The following is a 21,182-nucleotide window of genomic DNA, read 5'->3' as shown; positions in this document are numbered from 1 at the left end:
GCCAGGAAACTCACTGCCATATCATTCCTTATGTCTTATAGTTCCTAGCCAGTCTAGATTCTCTCTACATTTCAGAGGCTTAGGTTTATTTTATATATAATGTCCAGGGTTTTTATTTAGCTGCACTTAAGAATAAGGAGAAGTGCATCTATTTCTGACTTGATTTCTTTGAAATGTGTATATTACTTTATTTAGCTAAAATATACTAACAATTTTTAAAACTTAAGAAAATCTTACAGAAATCATATTTTAGTATAACCAGCACAGTCTATTTACATGGACCTAATGGTCAAATTTTTTAGGGATATTCTAGAGTAGTATACTTCATAGCTATTTCATTTGTGGTATATTTGTGTTTTAATCACCTTACTTTTATGCTATTAATGCAATATTGCATTGATTCAGTTATAGAAACCTGGCACAATTGAGTTACAGAGCAACAATTTTTTTTTTTTTTTTTTTTTTTTTTTTTTTTTTGCTGTTTTAATGTGCTCTTTCTGTTTCCTCCAGGGCTGGTGGGCTAGGCCTCAATTTTATTGGTGCCAATGTTGTTGTATTGTTTGATCCTACTTGGAATCCAGCCAATGATCTTCAAGCCATTGACAGGTATAATACTGACAAAATTTAAAATGACCTGCAAATATTTTTAATCTAAACATTCTCCTGAGTTGTTTAGGTTGCTTATCATATGACTGTGATTAGAAGATAGGGAAAGCCTTGTAAAAAGTTTCTATTTGAGGTAGCCATGAACTTCTGAATCCAATTGGTAGGTTGATAATAGCCATTTATTTTCCATTCACCTCAAAAATCTCATTATTATGACAGAATCGATTTAAGAAAAAAGGATAAATCTACAGTACTTCAGGAAAATAGGAAAGGTCTCTACTTAATAGTAGATCAGAAGTTTTGAGAAACTCCTGGAAGAGAGAAGGCAAACAGAATCTCCGTGATGAAGGAACCAGGATTGAAAAAACACAATCCAAAGTCGACAGGAGAGCACTGAGAAATTTTATGTGTGGGGTCAGCACCTATTGGATGTGGGAGTAGACCAGAGTGCATCCTTCTGGGAAATTAACAAATGATCTCATTCTAAAACAAATTCCTCTTCTACATCTTATACACACAAAGGAGTTGGCTTTTAACAGGCTTTCCTTGATTAAAGCTGAAAGAATCATTTCATAAATTTTACAAATAAGTGGAGAATCTGACTGACAAATGTTCTTATAGAGGCCATTGGGACCAGATCATAAGCAGAGCTGAACCTGAAATAATCCTAGTTCTTCACAGGACACAAAAAAGGGAGAATGATCAAATAGACCTGTGTACCTTCATGGAATCCCTGACTAACTTTCCTGTACAAACCACCCAGTTCATCATTTGTAATTATGAATAGAAAGTTAAGAATTACAAGACATTTTAATAAATCAGTAGTATGAAAGAAAAGAGTCAAGGCGAAAAACAGATCCTGAAGGAAATAAAATAAGAACACCTTGAAAAAAAGTGCATGGAAAATAAAAATAGAAATTCTTAGCGACTAAAACTATTGCCAAAACAAAATAACTTAATAGATGTTATGAATAATAATGTGGAGAGGATTAAAAGTGGAAATTGTTCTGGAAAATAAAAGAAATGAGTATAAATAATGACTTGAGCAGGAGAGAAAACATACATAGACATATCTTGGTGATATTTCTAAGATCCAAAGGTAAAGAGAAGGACTAAAAGATGCCAGAGTGAGAAAGAGGAAGAGAAAACTTTTTATAAAAACATAGACAAAGACAGTAAAACAGTTTATCAACAAAGAAATGAGAATCACACTTATTTCTGCAGATCAGACTTTGAAGAACAAACTTTTAATCTGCATTATAGGATTCTAGAAAACAGGAGTCGTCAAAGTGACAATATTCATATGACTGAAAGAAAATGATGGTATGATCAGTGGCTCAAATATCAATATGTGAGGGCAAAATAAAGCAACCGTCGATGTCCAGTAACTGAAAAATGTATTACTCATGGTCTGAAAACATTATTTAAGGATGTACTCCAACAAAAGAAATAGTATTCAAATACATTTGGAAATCTACATGAAGACCTTTTTCTAGAAGAATTATAAAGTATTTACATTGACTAAAGATGAAGTGAAAACATAATCAAATCATCTTAGAAGAAACTGAAAAGATAGTCAAAGATTTACAACTTTATAAAGGATTTAAGCCCAGTTTTGTGCATTTTTTTTAATGGAGATATTTTGTTTATTTTTTAATGCTATACAAATAAATATCAAAAAATACTTACTGATCACTGAGCATTTATAAGATGTCCCATTAGATGCCATAGCAGTCAAAGCCAATCAGATGTGGATTTTGTCCTTACAGAAATTAAAATCATCCATTACTATCTGCTGATAAATATAATTTAGCTTATAATACACTATTATTAAGATAACCCCACTTATAATACACATAATACTATGCTGGGTATAAAACAAAGCAAATTAGCCTTAGTTCTTTAATTGGTAGTAAGAATAAGGACAAAGAAATAACAGCAGCATTTATTGCATGTTTACTGTGAGCCAGAAACTGTTCTAAGCACTTTCTATGGATTATCTCAGTTAATACTTTGAATATCCTTATGGAATAGGCACTATTATACCAATTTCACATATGAGGAAATTGAGGCACACCAAACTTAAGTAATTTGCTCAAATTCACAGCCAATAATTGGCGTGTCAGGATCTGCATCCACGCAATCCGACTGCAGAGCCTTCGTGTTTAACTGGCCTCTGGCCACTGTCAAGAAAAATGATCAAATGAAAATCACAGAAAAAGATCAGACATTTTTCTTTGTCTTATGATATTTGTTGTAATTTTGTTCTATTTCATCTAGGCCATCAAGACCTAATATCTTATTTATCCTAGTATTCCCAATGAAGCACAGTGCTGTGGAACTCAATGAACATTAGCTGACAATAAAACTAAATGAACAAAACATTCCTCTCTCTTTCCCGCTCCTTTCATTGAGTCTGGTGGGAGGAACCAAGAAAAGAAATGAAGATCTTGACCTCCATACTATATAACAATTTCTCAACACTTGTCTCTACATAGTAAAAGCCCTATCATGTAATGTATCTGCTTTATGTACTAAGAAATTATTGAAACATAGGTCCAAAGTAACATGTATTTAAGGCTTTCTCTAAAAAGGTTAAAGAATAAATATTCTGGCAGAATCTATCTCATCCACCAAACAATTGGCTGAGCATATACCCAAAAGACTTTTTAGATACATTTTTTTTAGAGGCCAAATTCATTGTGGTAGAGAAAGTGATTATGAGTCCCTCTGTATGCAGGCTGCAGGACGAAATTGACAATACAGTAACTTAGCCCTCTCTGTGCTGTGTCAGGAGCCCCCATACTCCTCTGGTGGTGTAAGATTTTCAGAACCCCAAGATGCCCTCTAGTAAACCTCTTCTCTGTAAAGGGGAATAGGTAAATGAGGCAGAGGGAACACCAACTATAACAACATAGAGTAACTTTACAAGGTCAAAATTAAATGTCCCCCAAATTGTAACATTTTCAAGCATGAAGCAGTATGGCCTTGCCCCTGATCCCCCTGGCGACTGTAACAGGTATTTAGAAGCAGATGACCTCATTCAGAGCATCCAATAAAACCTCCACCTGGGAGAAGCTGCAGGGACTAGACCCATGGTTAACCAGTGTGGTGAGTCAGGTTAGAGTTTTAATTAGCACTGTGGTTCCTATCAAAACATCTAGGGTACTAGTCAACTGAGTGATTCAGTCCGACAGACCCCATGGAAATCTCTGGATGGGGGCTATAAATCTGTAGTACTATAGGCTTGCCAGTTGATTAACTGCTTTTCCTCAGGTTTTTTTTTTTAAGTTTCAACAAACTGCACATATTTAAGTGTACAATTAATAAGTTTTTATACATGTATACAACCATCACTGCAATAAAGATAATGAACATATCCCTCCTCCCCAAATTTTTCTTTGTGCCACTTTGTAATCCACCCCTCCTTATCCTTCTCAGGCCCCTATTCCCAGGTAACCACTGATATGCTTTCTATCATAGATTACTTAGCATTTTTGAGAGTTTTATATAAATGGAATCATTTCGGAACATTCATAAGTTTAAGCAAAGAAAAATCTGAATTTGGGAAAAGTTTTTGGGCACTGAAAGGCGATGTTTATAAAAGAAATGAAGTTGATATGTACATTTTTCTATAATACTTTTGTCTTCTATGACTGATCTTTTTATATGAATTTCTATTTTGTATTATTATTAAATAGTATATATAACATAATTTAAACGTAAAGCTTTTCTTTTTAAATTAATTAAAATTTTACTAATGTTCCATTTTTATTTTACAAAAGATATTGCCTGCATCCAAAGTTGTTTCACTTGATTTTTGTTTGTTTTTTATTTTAATCTTTTTGCAGAGCATATAGGATTGGGCAATGCAGGGATGTCAAAGTGTTTAGGCTGATATCCTTGGGAACTGTGGAGGAGATCATGTATTTACGACAAGTATATAAGCAGGTAAATATATTTCTCTTTTTCTAATTAAAAAGTAAACATTTCTCTGTTTTCAAAAATTAGGAATAAATTTGTGTAAAAATATATTTTTAATTTTACTCTAACTATAATATGGAATTTAATAAGAGTATGAAATATACTCTAGAATACACTTCTATAAAACAGATTATTTCTTAGGTTCATTGAATTGTAGAGCCGAAAGTTTCTTAGAGCAGTACTTCTTAAACTTTAATATGCACAGGAATCACTTGGGGATCTTTAAAATACAGATTCTGATTTAGTAGGTCTGGGTGGAGCCCAAGCAAGATTCTGCATTTTTAACAAGCTCCAAGGAGTGTAAACATACTAGTCTGTAGACCACAATTAGAGAAGCAAGGTTAGTTTACCATATTGTGGGCCAAGACATGGTATGCCACAGATGGGATACAGGTGCCCTGAGACATTGATCCCACAACTCTGGGCAGCAAGATTACCTAAGCCAGCTTTCAACCTTGAGTAACAACCTCTGTTTACTCCAGATGTTCATGTTACCATTTTCTGTATGTGCCATACTTAAGAGGAGTGGAGAGAAATGCCTTAGAGATATCTAATGCAACTATTTCATGTAGTACATAATGAAACTGGGACACAGCCACTCCAGAAAATGGAATTATAGGAATGGAACTCAAGTGCCCTAACTATTCTGCTTGTGCTTTTAGTATTTATCTAAAATTGCATTAATTCTTTAATATCCTTAAGTGTATCAATTACTATTCCATTTATGTCTTTAAATAAACAAAATTTATTTAGTTTATAACTGCTCACTTGAGAAGATCTGGAATGAGGTTCAAGTTTAATTATAAATGTTAAATTTGAATTACTCCCTATATATTGAGTTGGCATCTCTTTAAGAGCAAACATCTGCCACATGTGGTGGTAGTTAACCTAAGAATGATCCAATCTTAAATTAATGCTGTTTTCTTAATTCTAAAAATAGAATTGTACACAGAAGTTTTTGTTTTTTTCTTAAAGCGTTTAGCTCTGTAAGAAGCCTTTCATCTTTTTGTTCCTTGGTATAACACAACTACTTAAAAGTTATTTTTAAACATATTTAACCAATCTTGGAAAAAAGTAGGGTATTATTTTTTCAACTTAGGAGCAGTTCTTTAGAATACTATCTTAGCCTTATCACAAGTAAGAATCTTCAATCATACAGTAATTTTTCTCAATCTCATTACTATATACATGCATATATATATGTATATCCTTTTTAACTATTCATCTGACTCTATAATGAAATAAAATTGCCTGTTATATAATGTATATAATAATATGTAATAAGGCTTACGAAGAGGATAATTTGTTTTCAGAACTTTGTATGATCTAGTTACTGATTAAAATATTCTTTAAATGCATGCCACTTAGGGAAGATTCAGCCATACAACTTGGTAGACACAAATAAAGATAAGATGACAATCATGTGAGGAAAAGGCATTAAATATGATTAAAAGATTGATTGGAGTTTGAACCAACAGTACATATGGTGTACACACTCTAGCCACCCAAGTGTTTCTCAGATCTTCTGGGGAAAAAAAAATTCAAAAATGACATTAAAAAAAAAAAAGCTGTAAACATGTTAGAAAGCAAGACAAGAATAGTTTTCTCTATGGCCCAGAAATTAAAAAGAACCCTGAAAAACAAAAAGCAATTGAGATCAGATTAGAAATAGAAACCAAGTTAAACTCAGTCAGGAAAAGGCTACCAAAAAAAGTAGGTGTAACTTCTTGATATTCTAAACTTAGAGTCATCAGATAATAAAAATATAAAGGAGCGTTGGAATAACTGTGGTACTCCCTCTGTAGGCTAGTTTAACCCGTACAATCTTATCCCATTGAACCAAATTGCAGCCAACAGAGGTATCTTCTCTCAAGTAGGAACACTAATTAGAAATACTGAAAGCAATGAAGCAAGACAGAGCTCTAAATTTTTGCTGAATACAAGAAGAAAGTTCCACCTATTGCCCAGAAAATTAAATACTTACACCTCCCTGACTTTGAATAATCACTTTAGTAGGCTGAGATAAGCACATAAGATAAATGAAGACAGATAAATACCCAACAAAAATCATTATTGAACAGTTTAGGAAAATAAACACTGAAAATGGCACTCAAAGATATCAAGGCCTAATCCCTGGAACCTGTAAATGTTACTTTATATGGGAAAAAGAGTCTTTGCAGATTTGATTAAATGAATGATTTTTAGATGGGGAGATTAGCCTGGATTATCCCTGTGAGCTCTAAATCACAATTGTCCTTGTAAGAAAGAAGCAAAGAGAAATCTGACACGGACAGAAGACAAGGGACTGTTACCACAGAGGCAGAGATAGGAGTGATGTACTTGCAAACTAAGGAATGCTGGCAGCCACCAAAAGCTGAGAGGAGAGGGATGATTTCTCCCCTAGAGCCTGGAGAGAGCATGGCCCTGCCAAAATCTTAATTTCAGCCCAGTGATACTACTTTCAGACTTCTGGCCTCCAGGCTGTAAGAGAATAAATTTCTGTTTTATTAAGCCACCAAGTTTATGATAATGTTACAAGAGCCACAGGAACTAATACAGGCACTCAACAAAAGAATTAACATCAGAGAAAACAATAGAAGAGAGTAAAAGAGATTTTAAAGGAAATATAAATAATGTATTCAAAAGATAAGTGAGATTGTAGGACCCTGGAAACAAGAACAGTACTAGGAAAGGAATCCACCAGAGATCCAAAAGATGAAAAATTCCAGAGGTAGGCTGAGTAGCCAAGAGTTTTCATCTAAATAGCCAAGCAATTCTAGATTACAGAGCAAAAAGACAGAGCTAGAATACACGTTAGAAAAGTTAGCATAAGTGAAGGCTAGATCTACAAGTTCCAGTATCAGTCTTATAGTTGAATAAGGGAACAGAAGAAAGAGAAAGGAAGAAGCCCCAAATAAACGAAGAAACATGTAAAAAGTAGAAAACAAGTCTATGATTTATATGGGCCCACCAAGTGCTAAATAGGATGAATGAAAATAGGTCCACACTTAAACCATCTTTCTATAATTGTAAAACACCAAGATAAAGCGAAAAAATTATTTAAATTTCTATAGATAAACTTTCTGGAGAGAAAAAAAATTATGTACAATAATACTAGAATTAGATGGACATGTAATTTCTTATTGGTGATACTTAGGAACAATAACTTCAAGTGAGGGAAAATGACAGTTCTGTATTATCAAAGAAAATGAATTTTTAATTCAAAACTTTCCACAAAGAAAGATCCTAGCATAGATGACTTCAGCAGTGAATTCTATCAAGCATTTAATATTCTTTTTGGAAACAAGAAGAGGGAACACTTACAACTTATTTTAGAAAGATAAAAGAATCCTGATACCAAAACTTGACAAAGATGTTACAAAAACAGACCAATATCTCTCGTTAACATAAATATAAAAATCTTTAACAAAGCCTCTGTTAGAAGTTGAATTGTGCACCCCCGCAAAAGATATGTTGACGTTTTAACCCCTGATGCCCAAAATGGGATCTTATTTAGAAGTAGGGTCTTCACAGATGTAATCAAGTTAAAATAAGGTTATACTGCATTAGGATGGGCTCTAATCCAATGTCTGACATCTTTAGTGGAGGGAAATTTGGATACAGACAGACACAGAGAGAGAACACCGTGTGACAAGGGAAGCCAATATTGGAGTGATGTGGCTGCAAGCCAAAGAACACTAAGGATTGCCAGCAACCACCAGAAGATAGGAAGAGGAAAGGAAGGATTTTCCATTAGAACCTTCAAAGAGAGCATGGCCCTGCCAACATCTTTATTTCAGACTGCTAGCTCCCACAATTGTGAGAGAATAAGTTTCTGCATTTTTAAGCTACCCAGTTTGTGATACTGTGTTATATAGCAGCCTCAGCTAATGGAGTCTCTAAGGCGAATACTGTAAATTCTACTACAATTTTTTTTTTTTAATGAAACTTCTATATGACAAAGAGAGTAGGAGGAAATATTTATATATTTTACAAAGGATTAGTATCTACAACTTATAAAGAACGCCCACAAAACAATAAAGACTGTGATTAGATACTTCACTAAAGAAAAAATACACATAGTTAACACATTTATGAAAAGATGCTTAACCACAATCGTAATCTAGAAATACATAATGAAATAAGATTGTGTTCTGTACATTCTGCCAAACACTTTTTGTTTTGTGAGGTTTTTGTTTGTTTATTTTTTAATTTTTTTATGGAGGTAGGGGGATAGGTATTGTTCTTTGTTGGTGGGGGTATTACAAAGAGGCACTCATATTTTGAAAATACAACTTGGTAAATTTATTTTACAGGCTAATTTAAGAGCATTTTAAAACACAGTGCCTTCTCCCTATCTACCTGACACAAATGCTCTCACATATGCATAGTGAAGGATGACAAGGATTTATATTCAGTTGTGTTAGTATTTGTTTAAAAATTGAAAAAAGAAACAGTCTAAGTGCCCAATAGTAACAGAATAATTACATAAATTTTGATACACCATAGTATAGAATACTCTGCAGCAACAACAAAAAAGTTATAGTCTGAGCAAATGTACTAATATGGCAAGATCTGTAAGATTTTTAAGTGGAGCAAAAAAAATTAACTTGCAGAACAAGTATATCAATTGTTTATGCATAAAACTACTTCTCTTTGTATGTGTAAATAACTCTAACTGCATTAACAGAGATCTAGGAGGATACACCTAAACATTACACTGTTGGTTAGAGTGATAAGGGATGATCTGTATTGTTTAAGGGGGACTTCCATTTTGTTATGTTTTCTTTGTACTCGTTGAGATCAGACATGCAGGTATTTTATACTTTTTTAAAATAAAAACATCACTTATATAGCAGCTGTACTCTTTCAAGTTTGGAACATTGCATGTAATCTAAAGATTGGCATTCAGAAATTTATCTTTTATATTTATATAATTTTATTTAGGAATAGGTTTGTATTTACAGAAGAGTTGCAAGAACAGCACAGAGAACTTCCAATTGTCTTCACCCAGATTCCCCAGTTGTTAACATTTTACCACATTTGTTTTCTCTTTCTCTCAGCTATAATCTTTATATTTTTTTATTTTATATTTATTTACTTAAATTAGTTTCAAGTATATAGTACATTGGTTAGACATCTATATAGTTCATAAAACAATCCCCCCAATTACTCCCTCCCTTGATCCTCCACCGAGCCATCATATTAATGCTAACTGCATTCCCTCTGCCGTGCTCCCCATCCCCGTGACCAACTATCAACTATTAATTTGTACATTTTTAACCCTCTTCACCATTTCTCCCTCTCCAGCTTTCCCCTGAATCCTCTGGTCCATCAAATTACCAAATTGTCCACTGTATTTGTGAGTCTGTTTTTGATTAGTTTGTTCTTTTTGTTCCTTAGATTCCACATATAAGTGAAATCATATGGTATTTATCTTTCTCTGTCTGACTTGTTTCACTCAGCATAATAACTTCTGGGTCCATCCATGTCATTGCAAATGGTAGGATTTTATTTTTTTAATATTCCATTGTATATATGAACCATAATTTCTTTATCCAATCATCTCTTGATGGGCATTTAGGTTGCTTTCATATCACGGCTATTGTAAATTGTGCTGCCATGAATATTGGCATGCATAGATGTTTTCTGAACTATTGTTTAGGTTTCCTTTGGGTAAATACCCAGAAATGCAGTTGCTGGGTCAAAAGTTATATTCATTTTTAATTTTTTGAGAAACCTCCATACTGTTTTTCATAGCGGCTATACCAATTTGCGATCCCACCAACACTGTATGAGGGTTCCCTTTTCTCCCCATCCTCACCAACACTTATTTTTTGATTTATTAATTATAGCCATTCTGACAGGCGTGAGGTGATATCTCATTGTGGTTTTAATTTGCATTTCTCTGATGGTTAGCGACCTTGAGCATCTTTTTCTATGTCTGTTTGCCATTTGTATTTCCTCTTTGGAGAAGTATCTGTTCAGGTCTTCTGCCCATTTTTTAATTGGCTCATTTGTTTTTTTGTTGTTGAGTTGTATATACGTTCTTTATATATTTTTGGATATTAACCCCTCATCAGATGTATCCTTAGTGAATATTTTCTCCCAAATAGTCAGTTGTCTTTTGTTTTGTTGATGGTTTCCTTTGTTGTACAAAAACTTTTTAGTTTGATATACTCCCATTTGTTTATTTTTTCTTTTGTTTCCCTTGCCCCAGGAGATATATCTGAAAAAAATTACTGTTAGTAATATCAGAGTTTACTGCCTGTGTTTTCTTCTAGAAATTTTATGGTTTCGGGTCTTAGATTTAAATCTTTAATCCATTTTAAGTCTATTCTTGTATACGGTGTAAGAAGGTGGTCCAGCTTCTTTTTTTTTTTTTTTTTTGCATGTATCTGTCCAATTTTCCCAACACCATTGATTGAAGAGACTGTCTTTACCCCACTGTATATTCTTACTTCCTTTGTCATATATTAAGTGAGCATATAGGCATGGATTTATTTCTGGGCTCTCTATTTTGTTCCATTTATCAGTGTATCTGTTTTTATGCCAGTACCATGCTTTTTTGATCACTGTAGCCTTATAGTATAGTTTGATATCAGGTAGTGTGATACCTCCAACTTCGTTCTTCTTTCTCAAATTGCCATGGCTATTCAGGGTTTTTATGGCTCCATATAAATTTTAGGATTATTTGTTTTAGCTCTCTGAAAAATACCATTGGTATTGTGATAGGGATTGCATTGAATCTATAAATTGCTTTGGGTAGGGCCATTTTTAACGATGTTGATTCTTCCTACTCATGAACACGGTATTGCTTCCATTTATTTGTATCTTCTTCAATTTCTTTTTTCAATGACTTATAATTTTCTGAAAACAGATCTTCTACCTTCTGGGTTAATTTGATTCCCAGGTATTTTATAGTTTTTGATGCAATTGTAAATGGGATTGTTTTCCTAATTTCTCATTCTGAAACTTCATCATTGGTGTGTAAAAATGCCACTGACTTCTGAATATTTATTTTGTAACCTGCTTCTTTACTGAATCCATTGATCAGTTCTAACAGTTTTTTGGTGGAATCTTTAGGGTTCTTTATATATAATATCATGTCATCAGCAAACAACGAGAGTTTTACTTCTTCCTTTCCAATTCGGATGCCTTTCATTTCTCTTTCTTGTCTTCTTTCTGTGGCTAAGACTTCCAATACAGTGTTGAAGAGGAGTGATGAAAGTGCACATCCTTGTCTTGTTCCTGATCTTAAGGAAAACGCTTTTAGCCTTTCCCCATTGGGTATGATGTTAGCTGTAGGTTTGTCATATATGACCTTTATTATGTTGAGGTATGTTCCCTCCATTCCCACTTTGCTGAGAGTTTTTATCATAAATGGATGCTGGATTTTGTCGAACACTTTTTCTGAATCCATTGATATGATTATATGGTTTTTATCTTTAGATTTGTTAATGTGGGTATCACATAAATTGATTTGCGGATATTGAACCAACCTTGCATCCCAGGAATAAATCTAACTTGATCATGGTGTATGATATTTTTAATGTATTGCTGAATTCAGTTTGCTAATATTTTGTTGAGGATTTTTGCATCTGTGTTCATAAGAGATACCGGCCGATAGTTTTCTTTTTTTGTAATGTCTTCGCCTGGTTTTGGAATCAAGGTAATGGTGACCTCATAAAAGGAGTTAGGGAGCCTTCCCTTTTCTTGAATTTTTTGGAATAATTTGAGAAGAATAGGTGATAATTCTTCTTTGAATGTTTGGGAAAATTCGCCTATGAAGCCATTTGGTCCAGGACTTTTGTTTTTTGGGAGGTTTTTGATTACTGACTCGATTTCATTGGTGGTAATCGGTCGATTCAGATTTTTTGTTTCTTCTTGACTCAGTCTTGGGAGATTGCATGTTTCTAGGAATGTGTCCTTTTCTTCCAGATTGTCCCATTTGTTGGCATATAATTGCTTGTAGTATTTTCTTATGATACATTGTATTTCTGTGGAGTCCATGTTTATTTCTCCTCCTTTATTTCTGATTTTATTTATTTGAGTCTTCCCTCTTTTTTCCTTGATGAGTCTGGCTAAGGGTCTGTCAATTTTGTTTATCCTTTCAATAAACCAGCCCTTGGTTTCATTAATCTTTTGTATTGTTTTTCTAGACTATTTCATTTATTTCCGCTCTGATCTTTAATTCCTTCCTTCTATTCACTTTAGGCTTTGTTTGCTGTTTTTTGTTTTTTGTTTTCCCTAGTTCTTTTAATTGTAAGGTTACATTATTTATTTGAGCTTTTTCTTGTTTCTTGAGGTAGGAGTGTATTGCTATGAATTTCCCTCTTAGGACTGCTTTTGCTGTGCCCCATAGATTTTGAGTTGTGTTTTCATTTCATTTGTCCCTAGGTATCTTTTGATTTCTTCCTTGTTCTTATTAATAACCCATTCATTGTTTAGTAGCATGTTATTTAGCCTCCATGTGTTTGTGTATTTTCTAGTTTTTTTCTTGTAGTTGATATCTAGTATCATGCCATTGTGATCAGAGAAGACAGTTGATATGATTTCAATCTTCTTAAATTTATTGAGACTTGATTTGTGTCCTAACATGTGATCTATCCTTGAAAATGTTCCATGTGCACTCGAGAAGGATGTATATTTTGCTGCTTTGGGGTAAAATGCTCTGAAAATATCTATTAAGTCCATCTGTTCTTGTGTGTCTTTTAGGCCCATTGTTTCCTAGTTGATTCTTTGCCTGGAAAAATCTGTCCATTGGTGTCAATGGGGTGTAAAAGTCTCCTGCTATGAGTGTATTACTATTGATCTCTCCTATTATGTCCGTCAATAATTGCTTTAAGTATGTAGATGCTCCTATGTTGGGTGCGTATATGTTACTGGAGTTATGTCTTCTTGATTATTGATTCCTTTATTGATCATTATGTGATGCCCTTTTTGTCTCTTATTATATAAGCCTTTGTTTTGAAGTCTATTTTATCTGCTTTAAGTATTGCTACCCTGGCTTTTTTTTTTTTTTTTCATTTCCTTTTGTGTGAAATATCTTTTTCCATCCCTTTACTTTCAGTTTGTGAGTGTCATTTCATCTGAGGTGGGTCACTTGTAGACAGAAGGGGTAAAAAAGAAAATAGAAAATAATAAAATGGCAGTAACAATGTATCTATCAATAATCACTTTAAATGTAAACAGATTAAATGCTCTAATCAAAAGACATAGGGTAACCAAATGGATAAGAAAACAAGACCCATGCATATGCTGTCTTGTTTTCTTATCCATTTGGTTACCCTATGTCTTTTGATTAGAGCATTTAATCTGTTTACATTTAAAGTGATTATTGATAGATACATTGTTACTGCCATTTTATTATTTTCTATTTTCTTTTTTACCCCTTCTCTTTTTAGAGAAGACTCTTTAACATTTCTTGTAATGATGGCTTGTTGGTGATGAATTCTTTAAGCTATTTCCTGTCTGGGAAGCTCTTTCTCTCACCTTCCATTTTAATCAAAAGCCTTGCTGGGTAGAGTATTCGTGTATGTAGATTCTTGTTTTTCATAACTTTGAATATTTCTTGCCAGTCCCTTCTGGCCTGCAAAGTTTCCATTGAAAAATCAGCAGACATTCTTAAAGGGGTACCCTTGTAAGTAACTAGCTTCCTTTCTCTTGCTGGTTTTAAGATTCTCTCTTTGTCTTTGACCTTTGGCATTTTAATTATGATGTGTCTTGGCATAGGTCTGTTTGAATTCCTCTTGTTTGGAACTCTTTGTGCTTCCTGAACTTGTATGTCTAATTCCTTTGCCAGGTTAGGGAAGTTTTCTGTCTTTATTTCTTCAAATAGAGTCTCAATCCCTTGCTCTCTCTCTTTTTCTCGTTAGGTATTCCCATTATCCATATATTTTTACACGTCATATGTCCCAGAGTTCTCTTAAACTATCCTCATTTTTTAAAATTCTTTTTTCTTTTTGTTGTTCTGATTGGGTATATTCAGTCAACTTGTCTTCCAAGTAGGATTCGATCTTCTGCTTTGTTCAATCTATTGTTGAATACTTCTAGTGTATTCTTCATTTCAGTTATTGCATTCCTCATTTCTGTCTGGTTCTTTTTTATGGTTTCTGTGTCTTTTTGAATGCTTACTGTCTCTCTGTTAAGGTTCTCGTTGTGCTCATCCATTTTACCCCTAAGTTCATTGAGCATCTTTGTAACCATTATTTTGAACTCTGTCTCTGGTAGGTTGCTTGCCCCCATTTTATTTAGCTTATTTTCTGCAGTTTTTTCGTGTTGTTTCATTTGTATCATGTTTCTTTGTTTTCTCATTTTATTAGCCTCTCTGTGTTCGTGTCTGTGTCAGGAATATTTGTTTCGTCTCTCAGCCTTGGCCAGATGGCCTGATGTGTGGCCCAGTGGCACACTCTCCCTGATGCCTTATGCCGGGAGCTCTGAACATGACCTTTGTGTGGGTTGTGTGTGATCTTCTGTTGTCGCCAAGCCTTTATTGTGGTTAGTATAGCAGTGGGTGGGATTAACGTTCAGGCTGACTAATTGTGGGAATTAGCTGCACCCACAGGATAAGAGTTATTGTGTGGGGGCTGACTCCACTGAGTGGGATTTGCCCTAACAGGCTTGTGTACTTGCTGCAACCACTCTTTGTTTGTCTCACTAATGGAATTAGTCCGGAGTTGCTCTGTTGTTGTCTGGTGTCAGCCTCCAGATGTGTTGGTTTTGTGGCCCCTTGGGAGAGGCTCCCCTCTAGGCCAAGGTCAGCTGCTGTTTTTGATTGCTCAGGACTACCCAGTGAGAACTACAAGGCAATCCGTTGATGGTTGTTGCCTATGCTGGATCGGCTTCAATATGGCTCCTTTATATTATCAAATGTAGGTGTTATGATTAACTGGACTTCAGGTGATTCTCCACGTTGATTATTTTATAATTTGGGTGTAATTCCAATGCAGACATTGGAGGAGATGAACCCTGCTTTTAACTAGTCCTCCATCTTCCCCTACGAGTAGCGATCTTTATTTTTTTTAATTTAATTTAATTTTATATTAGTTTCACCAAATTTCCTGGCATCTCCTTTTCACTTACTGGTTCATGATCCAAACCAGGATCATGGTAATATTTCTTCTTGTGTCTCTTCAGTTTTCTTAAACTTGTAATAGTTATCCAGAGTTTCCTTGTCTTTAATGATCTTCATAGCTTTAAAGAGTAAGGCCTCTCCTTCAACATAAGTTCATTTGATGTTTCCTCATGTCCAGACTAAGCCAAGAAGCCTGTGCATGAATAGTATAGAAACAATGCTGTACTCTACTCATTGCATTGATCAGAAGGCACATGGTGGTGACCTGCCCCATCATTGGTGATGTTATCCTTGATCACAGGTCAGGTTTCTGTCTGCCAGCTTTCTCCTGCTAAGTCGCCATTTTTTTCCTTTGTATTTTATGGGGAAATCTCTAAGACTATGCTAATATCTTGTCCCTCATCAAACTGATACCCACCAACCTTAGCATTTATTGATGATTCCCAGCTGAACCAGCTACCACTGTGATGAGTGTCAGATGGTGATTTTTCTATTTCCATTATTCCTGTTTTTTTATTTGTTTGCATTCTAACATAAGAGCAAGGTTTTTCCCTTCTCTTTTGTTTATTTATTTAATCTGTGTGGACTCATGGGATCCTATTTTAGTAACAGATTACAACATATTGAACATTACTATTTTGATATTCGAACTGTCTCATTTGGGGCCAGTGGGAACCCTTTCAAGGTGGCTTCTGTGTCATTTTGACAAGCCTCCATCATTCTTTTTACACTTCCTTACTGTGATAAACTGAATAATGGTCCCCCAAAGATGTCCACATCCTTAACCCCCTGTACCCACCTGGATTATCTGGGTGGGCCCAATGTAACCACAAAAGTTCTTACAGAACGAAGAGGCGGCAGGGTCAAAGAGGAAAAAGGGATGTGGCAGCAGAAGCAAAGGGTTAGAGGGAATACTATGAAGATGCCATGCTGCTGGCCTTGAAAATGGAGGAAGGGGTTATGAAATCCTTAATATGATGAACATTCCTTCCTGTATATCTTGTATATTGTTGTAAAGACTATCATCTTTTTCAATCCTCTCATCATACAAAATACAAAATACTAGTATTTTGTAGCCTTGTATGAGTTTTTCTTAAACTAAAAGCTAAGCTACATTTTCTAGTTACTGATTTTGTTTCCCCTACCCTCTTGAATTCCAGCGTGATTTTTTTTCTATAGTTAGTCTACAGGTGGATGATCTGGCCTTCACTTTTACCTGAACCACTTTGGAAAAACTTATTTTAAGTAAAAAATAATGTGCCTTTTATAAGGTTTTTGATAAAATTTTGGTAGAATATTTATAAAGATTCAGATTTAATCCTTTTAGAAATTACTTTGGTGATTCTGTTTATTAGTTCTGCAGTCTGACAATATAGTCTGCCTTTAGAGTCAGTAGCAAGGGTAAAGTCAGGTAACTGGGCCATCAGGTGCATCATTTGATATTGCGAGTGTATATTCCCAGGACTATAGCCCATGTTTCTGGGACGTTGATATCAAACTGATTAAGCTGGTATGTTGATCCATAACTTCTTCAAACTAAGGTCCCAAGAGCCTTGTTTTAAGAGAGACATCCTGGAGGTAAAAAATTATTACAAGTATAAATTTTAGATTCGGCCAGGTATAAATTCTAGAAATGACACTTCCTAACTGGTAGCTGTGGACAAGGCACTCAGTTTCTCTAAATCCTAATTTTATTTATAAAATAGAGAAGCTATAGTTTCTTTATTTCTAAAAGGGAGATAATATCTTACTGGGGTGTAGGGATTAAATGAGAGAATGTAAAAATGCTACACATGTAATAAGTGTTTAATAAGTAACAGCTATTAAGAATAATTATAATTGCCTATAGTAATTTATTTCAGTGCAAGTCAGCTCTAATGATAATCACCATAACATATCATTTCTTACTAATTCTTACTAATCAACAACTGACTAAAGTTGTTTTCCATTCTTTGTATTCTTTATTTCTTCCAAGAAATTAAAGCGTACCTGGAGTTAATCTGATTGTATTTACATTTCATTTAGTAGAACAGCCAGTAAATAAAGAGGCACATTAATGTTGATACTGAAGTGCCATATATCCTTAAGGGTTCCATGTCAGTATTCTTTCTGTATTCAAAATTGTTTCACAGAAACAATGTTTCTAAATAGTGATTGGGTTTTTGCTGTTAGTTGACAGTATAAACATGGCCACAGTTAGTTTGACACTAACATAGTTATATAATTACTTCAGGTTATAATTTAACTTTGGTAATATAGTGATTATTTCTGACAGTTTTATAGTTCCTATTGTAATGAGTCTAGAAAGGAGGAAGGTGTATCCAAATATATGCCCATGTTATTTAATTTTTTATGTGAGGTGGATAGTCCTTAGAGATGTGATCTTGACTGAGTTGGTAGGAAACAGATAAAATAGGAAATATATGATCTCTTCTTCAATAAGATTGGCCAGATTATTATTATTTCACCACAATGGCAACATCTGCTAGGGAAATTAAAATAAAATTTCCTCCCTAAGGAGATTCTGCCTGCTCCAGCTAAAGCTGTGTATATACAGGGAATGCCAGGAAATTCTGACATATTGTTGGAGCAAACACTTCAAAAATATCTTGTGTTTTTTCTGTTTTAGCAACTTCACTGTGTGGTGGTTGGAAGTGAAAATGCCAAGCGGTATTTTGAAGCAGTTCAAGGATCAAAAGAGCATCGAGGAGAGCTTTTTGGGGTCTATAATCTCTTCAAACTAAGATCCCAAGGGTCTTGTCTTACGAGGGACATCCTGGAGGTGTGAAATTGTTTTCTGACCTTTTCAATACTATTTTAAACATGGTTTTCTCCCTCAGGAAACTTGAAATATAATTGCTGGTGTCTTTTCAGATAAATTTTTGGTTTTCTTCATAAAGATGCCTTACATTTAGAATTTCTACTTTTACAGAAGTAAGAAACGAATTGTTGTACCTCTAAACTAAGATTTTCCCATGCAAAGTTATAAATAATGTATACACATAATACAGATACATGTAGTAGATAGTGTGACCTACAAAGCCATTTTCAGACTGGCAAAGAAAAGTTTATTATTTTGAAAACAGCTGTTGAAGTCAGGAACTAAAAAAAAGAGACTTTCTTAAATAAACAAAAATATAAAATGTGTTTTGATTAAAAGTTACCAAATACTCCCTGAGATGCACTCTCATGTCTCATGGAGATTTTTGTTTTCTGTTCCCAATAAAAATTCCACACCAATATTTCAAACTCTCCCAGTTGTGTTCATCCTCAGCATACAGATGTTTCTTATTCTTTAAACAGGATATTTATATCCTTTAAAAAATCTTTTAAATTCTTTAATATGCCAGATTATTAGGGAAATTAACCTATTTTCTAGTTGATATTGATATGGCTATCATAGAATTCTGGAATATCATCTTTTTCAACCCTCTCATCATGAGGAAACTCAGTCTTGGAGTTAAGGATACTTTCCTTAACTTTCAGGACTTTGTAGTAAAACCTTAAATACTTTGTTTATTCAGTAAGTACAATAAAAACACTTCGAAGGACAATTTGTCCCTGTCCTTAAAGAACTTAGACCCATTTTGATGGAAGGTGGGAGAGAACATTTACATAATGAACATGTATTATCAGAAAGCATATGTTAAGCAAGTTCGGTAGCAGTACGAATCTAATCTAATGTTAGCAGGTGATCACTGATGGATGGTTAACAGGAAGGTTTATCTTATTAGTATCCTGTGCATATTACAACTGTTATAGAATGTATGATGTTTACTACTAAGCTTTTATTTTTTAGTAACTTTGATTCTGAAATGAGTAGCCCATTTAAAGTCCCCCTTACTTCCCTCTTCTTGTTTCTGAATATGCTGTTCCTTTTTATGAATTGTTTTTCCCACTCCTCTTCTCTAATTGATAACCTTGTTTGTCCTCCAGAACCCCCTCAGATCTTACCTTCATCTCATAGTACTACCTAACACACCAACCTGTATTCATGTTTCTAATTTGAAATCATTATCTATAAAATATATTAGTGTTATATTACTTATCCTGTTTTCTTCCATATATCAAATTAATTTAGTTTTCCGTTTTATGAGAATAGCCACCTATTCTTTTGTTAAACAAGAGTTAGGTAAGATATTTCAGTATGACGACTTATTAAATGGAAATTTCTCTTCTTCTCTGGTTATCCTCAGTATATCTGTGTCCCCTCCAGTAGTGTTTCTTTATTAATGACAGGACCCTCCATGTCTTATTTTGTTTGTGGTAAAATGTGCTTACCTTCTTGCTAAGCACATCATTGGCACTCGATTATTAAATATTGAATTAAAATTGCTCATTTGTTATCAACCAGAATTTAAAATTATTCGGGGTTAGTTAGATTCATGCTGCTTTTTGCCAAACAATGTATATATATATATTGTATATATATAAAGTATACATCACAATGTAAAAGAAGTATTTTACTTCTTGTGATATGTTTTTAATTTTTAAAGGCTGTAGAAAATCTCTTTTAAAATGTTTTAAGATGTAGAAATTTGAATTTATAGAACATTTTTAATCTGATGATTTCTAAACAATTTAATTCTATTTTTCATTGACTTACCTATATCATGGTTTCTTTTTAGAGTTAGATATTGAGAGTTCATTTCACAAATGTTTATTGTGTGTATGCTAAATGTCAGGTAGCGTTCATAGAACTAGGCGTACAGAAATGAATAAAATAGACAAAAATCTTGCCTATAAAATATTAACATTTTATTTGAGGAAGACAGATAATAAAAAATAAGTGAAGCGTGTAGTTTATTATAGAGCAGGTAGAAGATGAATAAGTTCTGGAAGTCTGATGCACAGCATAGTGATTATAGTCAATAGTACTGGATTATATTCTTCCACATTCTTCCACATTGCCAAGGGACTAGATTTTAAATGTTCTCAACACAAAAAAGAAATTATAATTGCTTGACATGATAGAGGTGTTAGCTAAAGCCACAGGTAGTAATCATTTTGCAGTACATAAATGTATCAAATCAACATGTTGTACACCTTAAACATATACAGTGTTATATGTAAATTGTATCTCAATTTTTAAAAAATGAGAGTGAGAAGGGAAATAGGAGACTGTCAAGGAAACAGCATTTCAGTTGTAAATGGAGCAGCTAAGGAAGCTCTCACCGTAAGATTGCAGTTGATCCTTTTGAAGAGACTAGGAAGGAAGATGCGGTTTAAACATAGGAACAAATAGTAAGGCCCTGAAGGAGGAGCATGCCCAGCATAATTTCAGAGTGGCTGGAGGGGGATAAGCAAAAGAGTAAGAGATGGGGCCAGAGAGATATCAGAAAGCCAGGTCATGCAGGAACTTTGACTTTGACTTCAAGTGAGACAAAAAGCAATTTGGGGGTTCTGAACAGAAGAATGGCATAGTCTGATCTATATTATCTGGAGTAAATATTTAGAATTAGACTGTAGAAGTAAAAGTAAAAGAGTAGAAGCAAGAATCGAAGTAGGAAGATAA

General features: G+C 34.0%; 1 protein-coding gene across 5 annotated transcripts in view; it reads left to right on the top strand.

Annotated features, from left to right (window-relative positions):
* ERCC6L2 (ERCC excision repair 6 like 2) overlaps positions 1-21,182 on the top strand; it is a 117,774-nt gene that overhangs the window by 59,006 nt on the left and 37,586 nt on the right. For 4 of the 5 annotated variants that reach the window (XM_039880458.1, XM_039880457.1, XM_039880455.1 and 1 more), the window contains 3 exons: positions 511-606; positions 4,458-4,557; positions 18,297-18,449. In XM_039880458.1, the coding sequence (XP_039736392.1) occupies positions 511-606; positions 4,458-4,557; positions 18,297-18,449 (349 nt within the window). The remainder of the gene's footprint in view (positions 1-510; positions 607-4,457; positions 4,558-18,296; positions 18,450-21,182) is intronic. The other variant, XM_039880456.1, reaches the window with a different exon arrangement.

Source organism: Pteropus medius, unplaced genomic scaffold (assembly GCF_902729225.1).
Source record: "Pteropus medius unplaced genomic scaffold, Ma_sr-lr_union100, whole genome shotgun sequence".
Taxonomy (NCBI): Eukaryota; Metazoa; Chordata; class Mammalia; order Chiroptera; family Pteropodidae; genus Pteropus; species Pteropus medius.
This window is presented reverse-complemented; position numbering and strand designations above follow the sequence as displayed.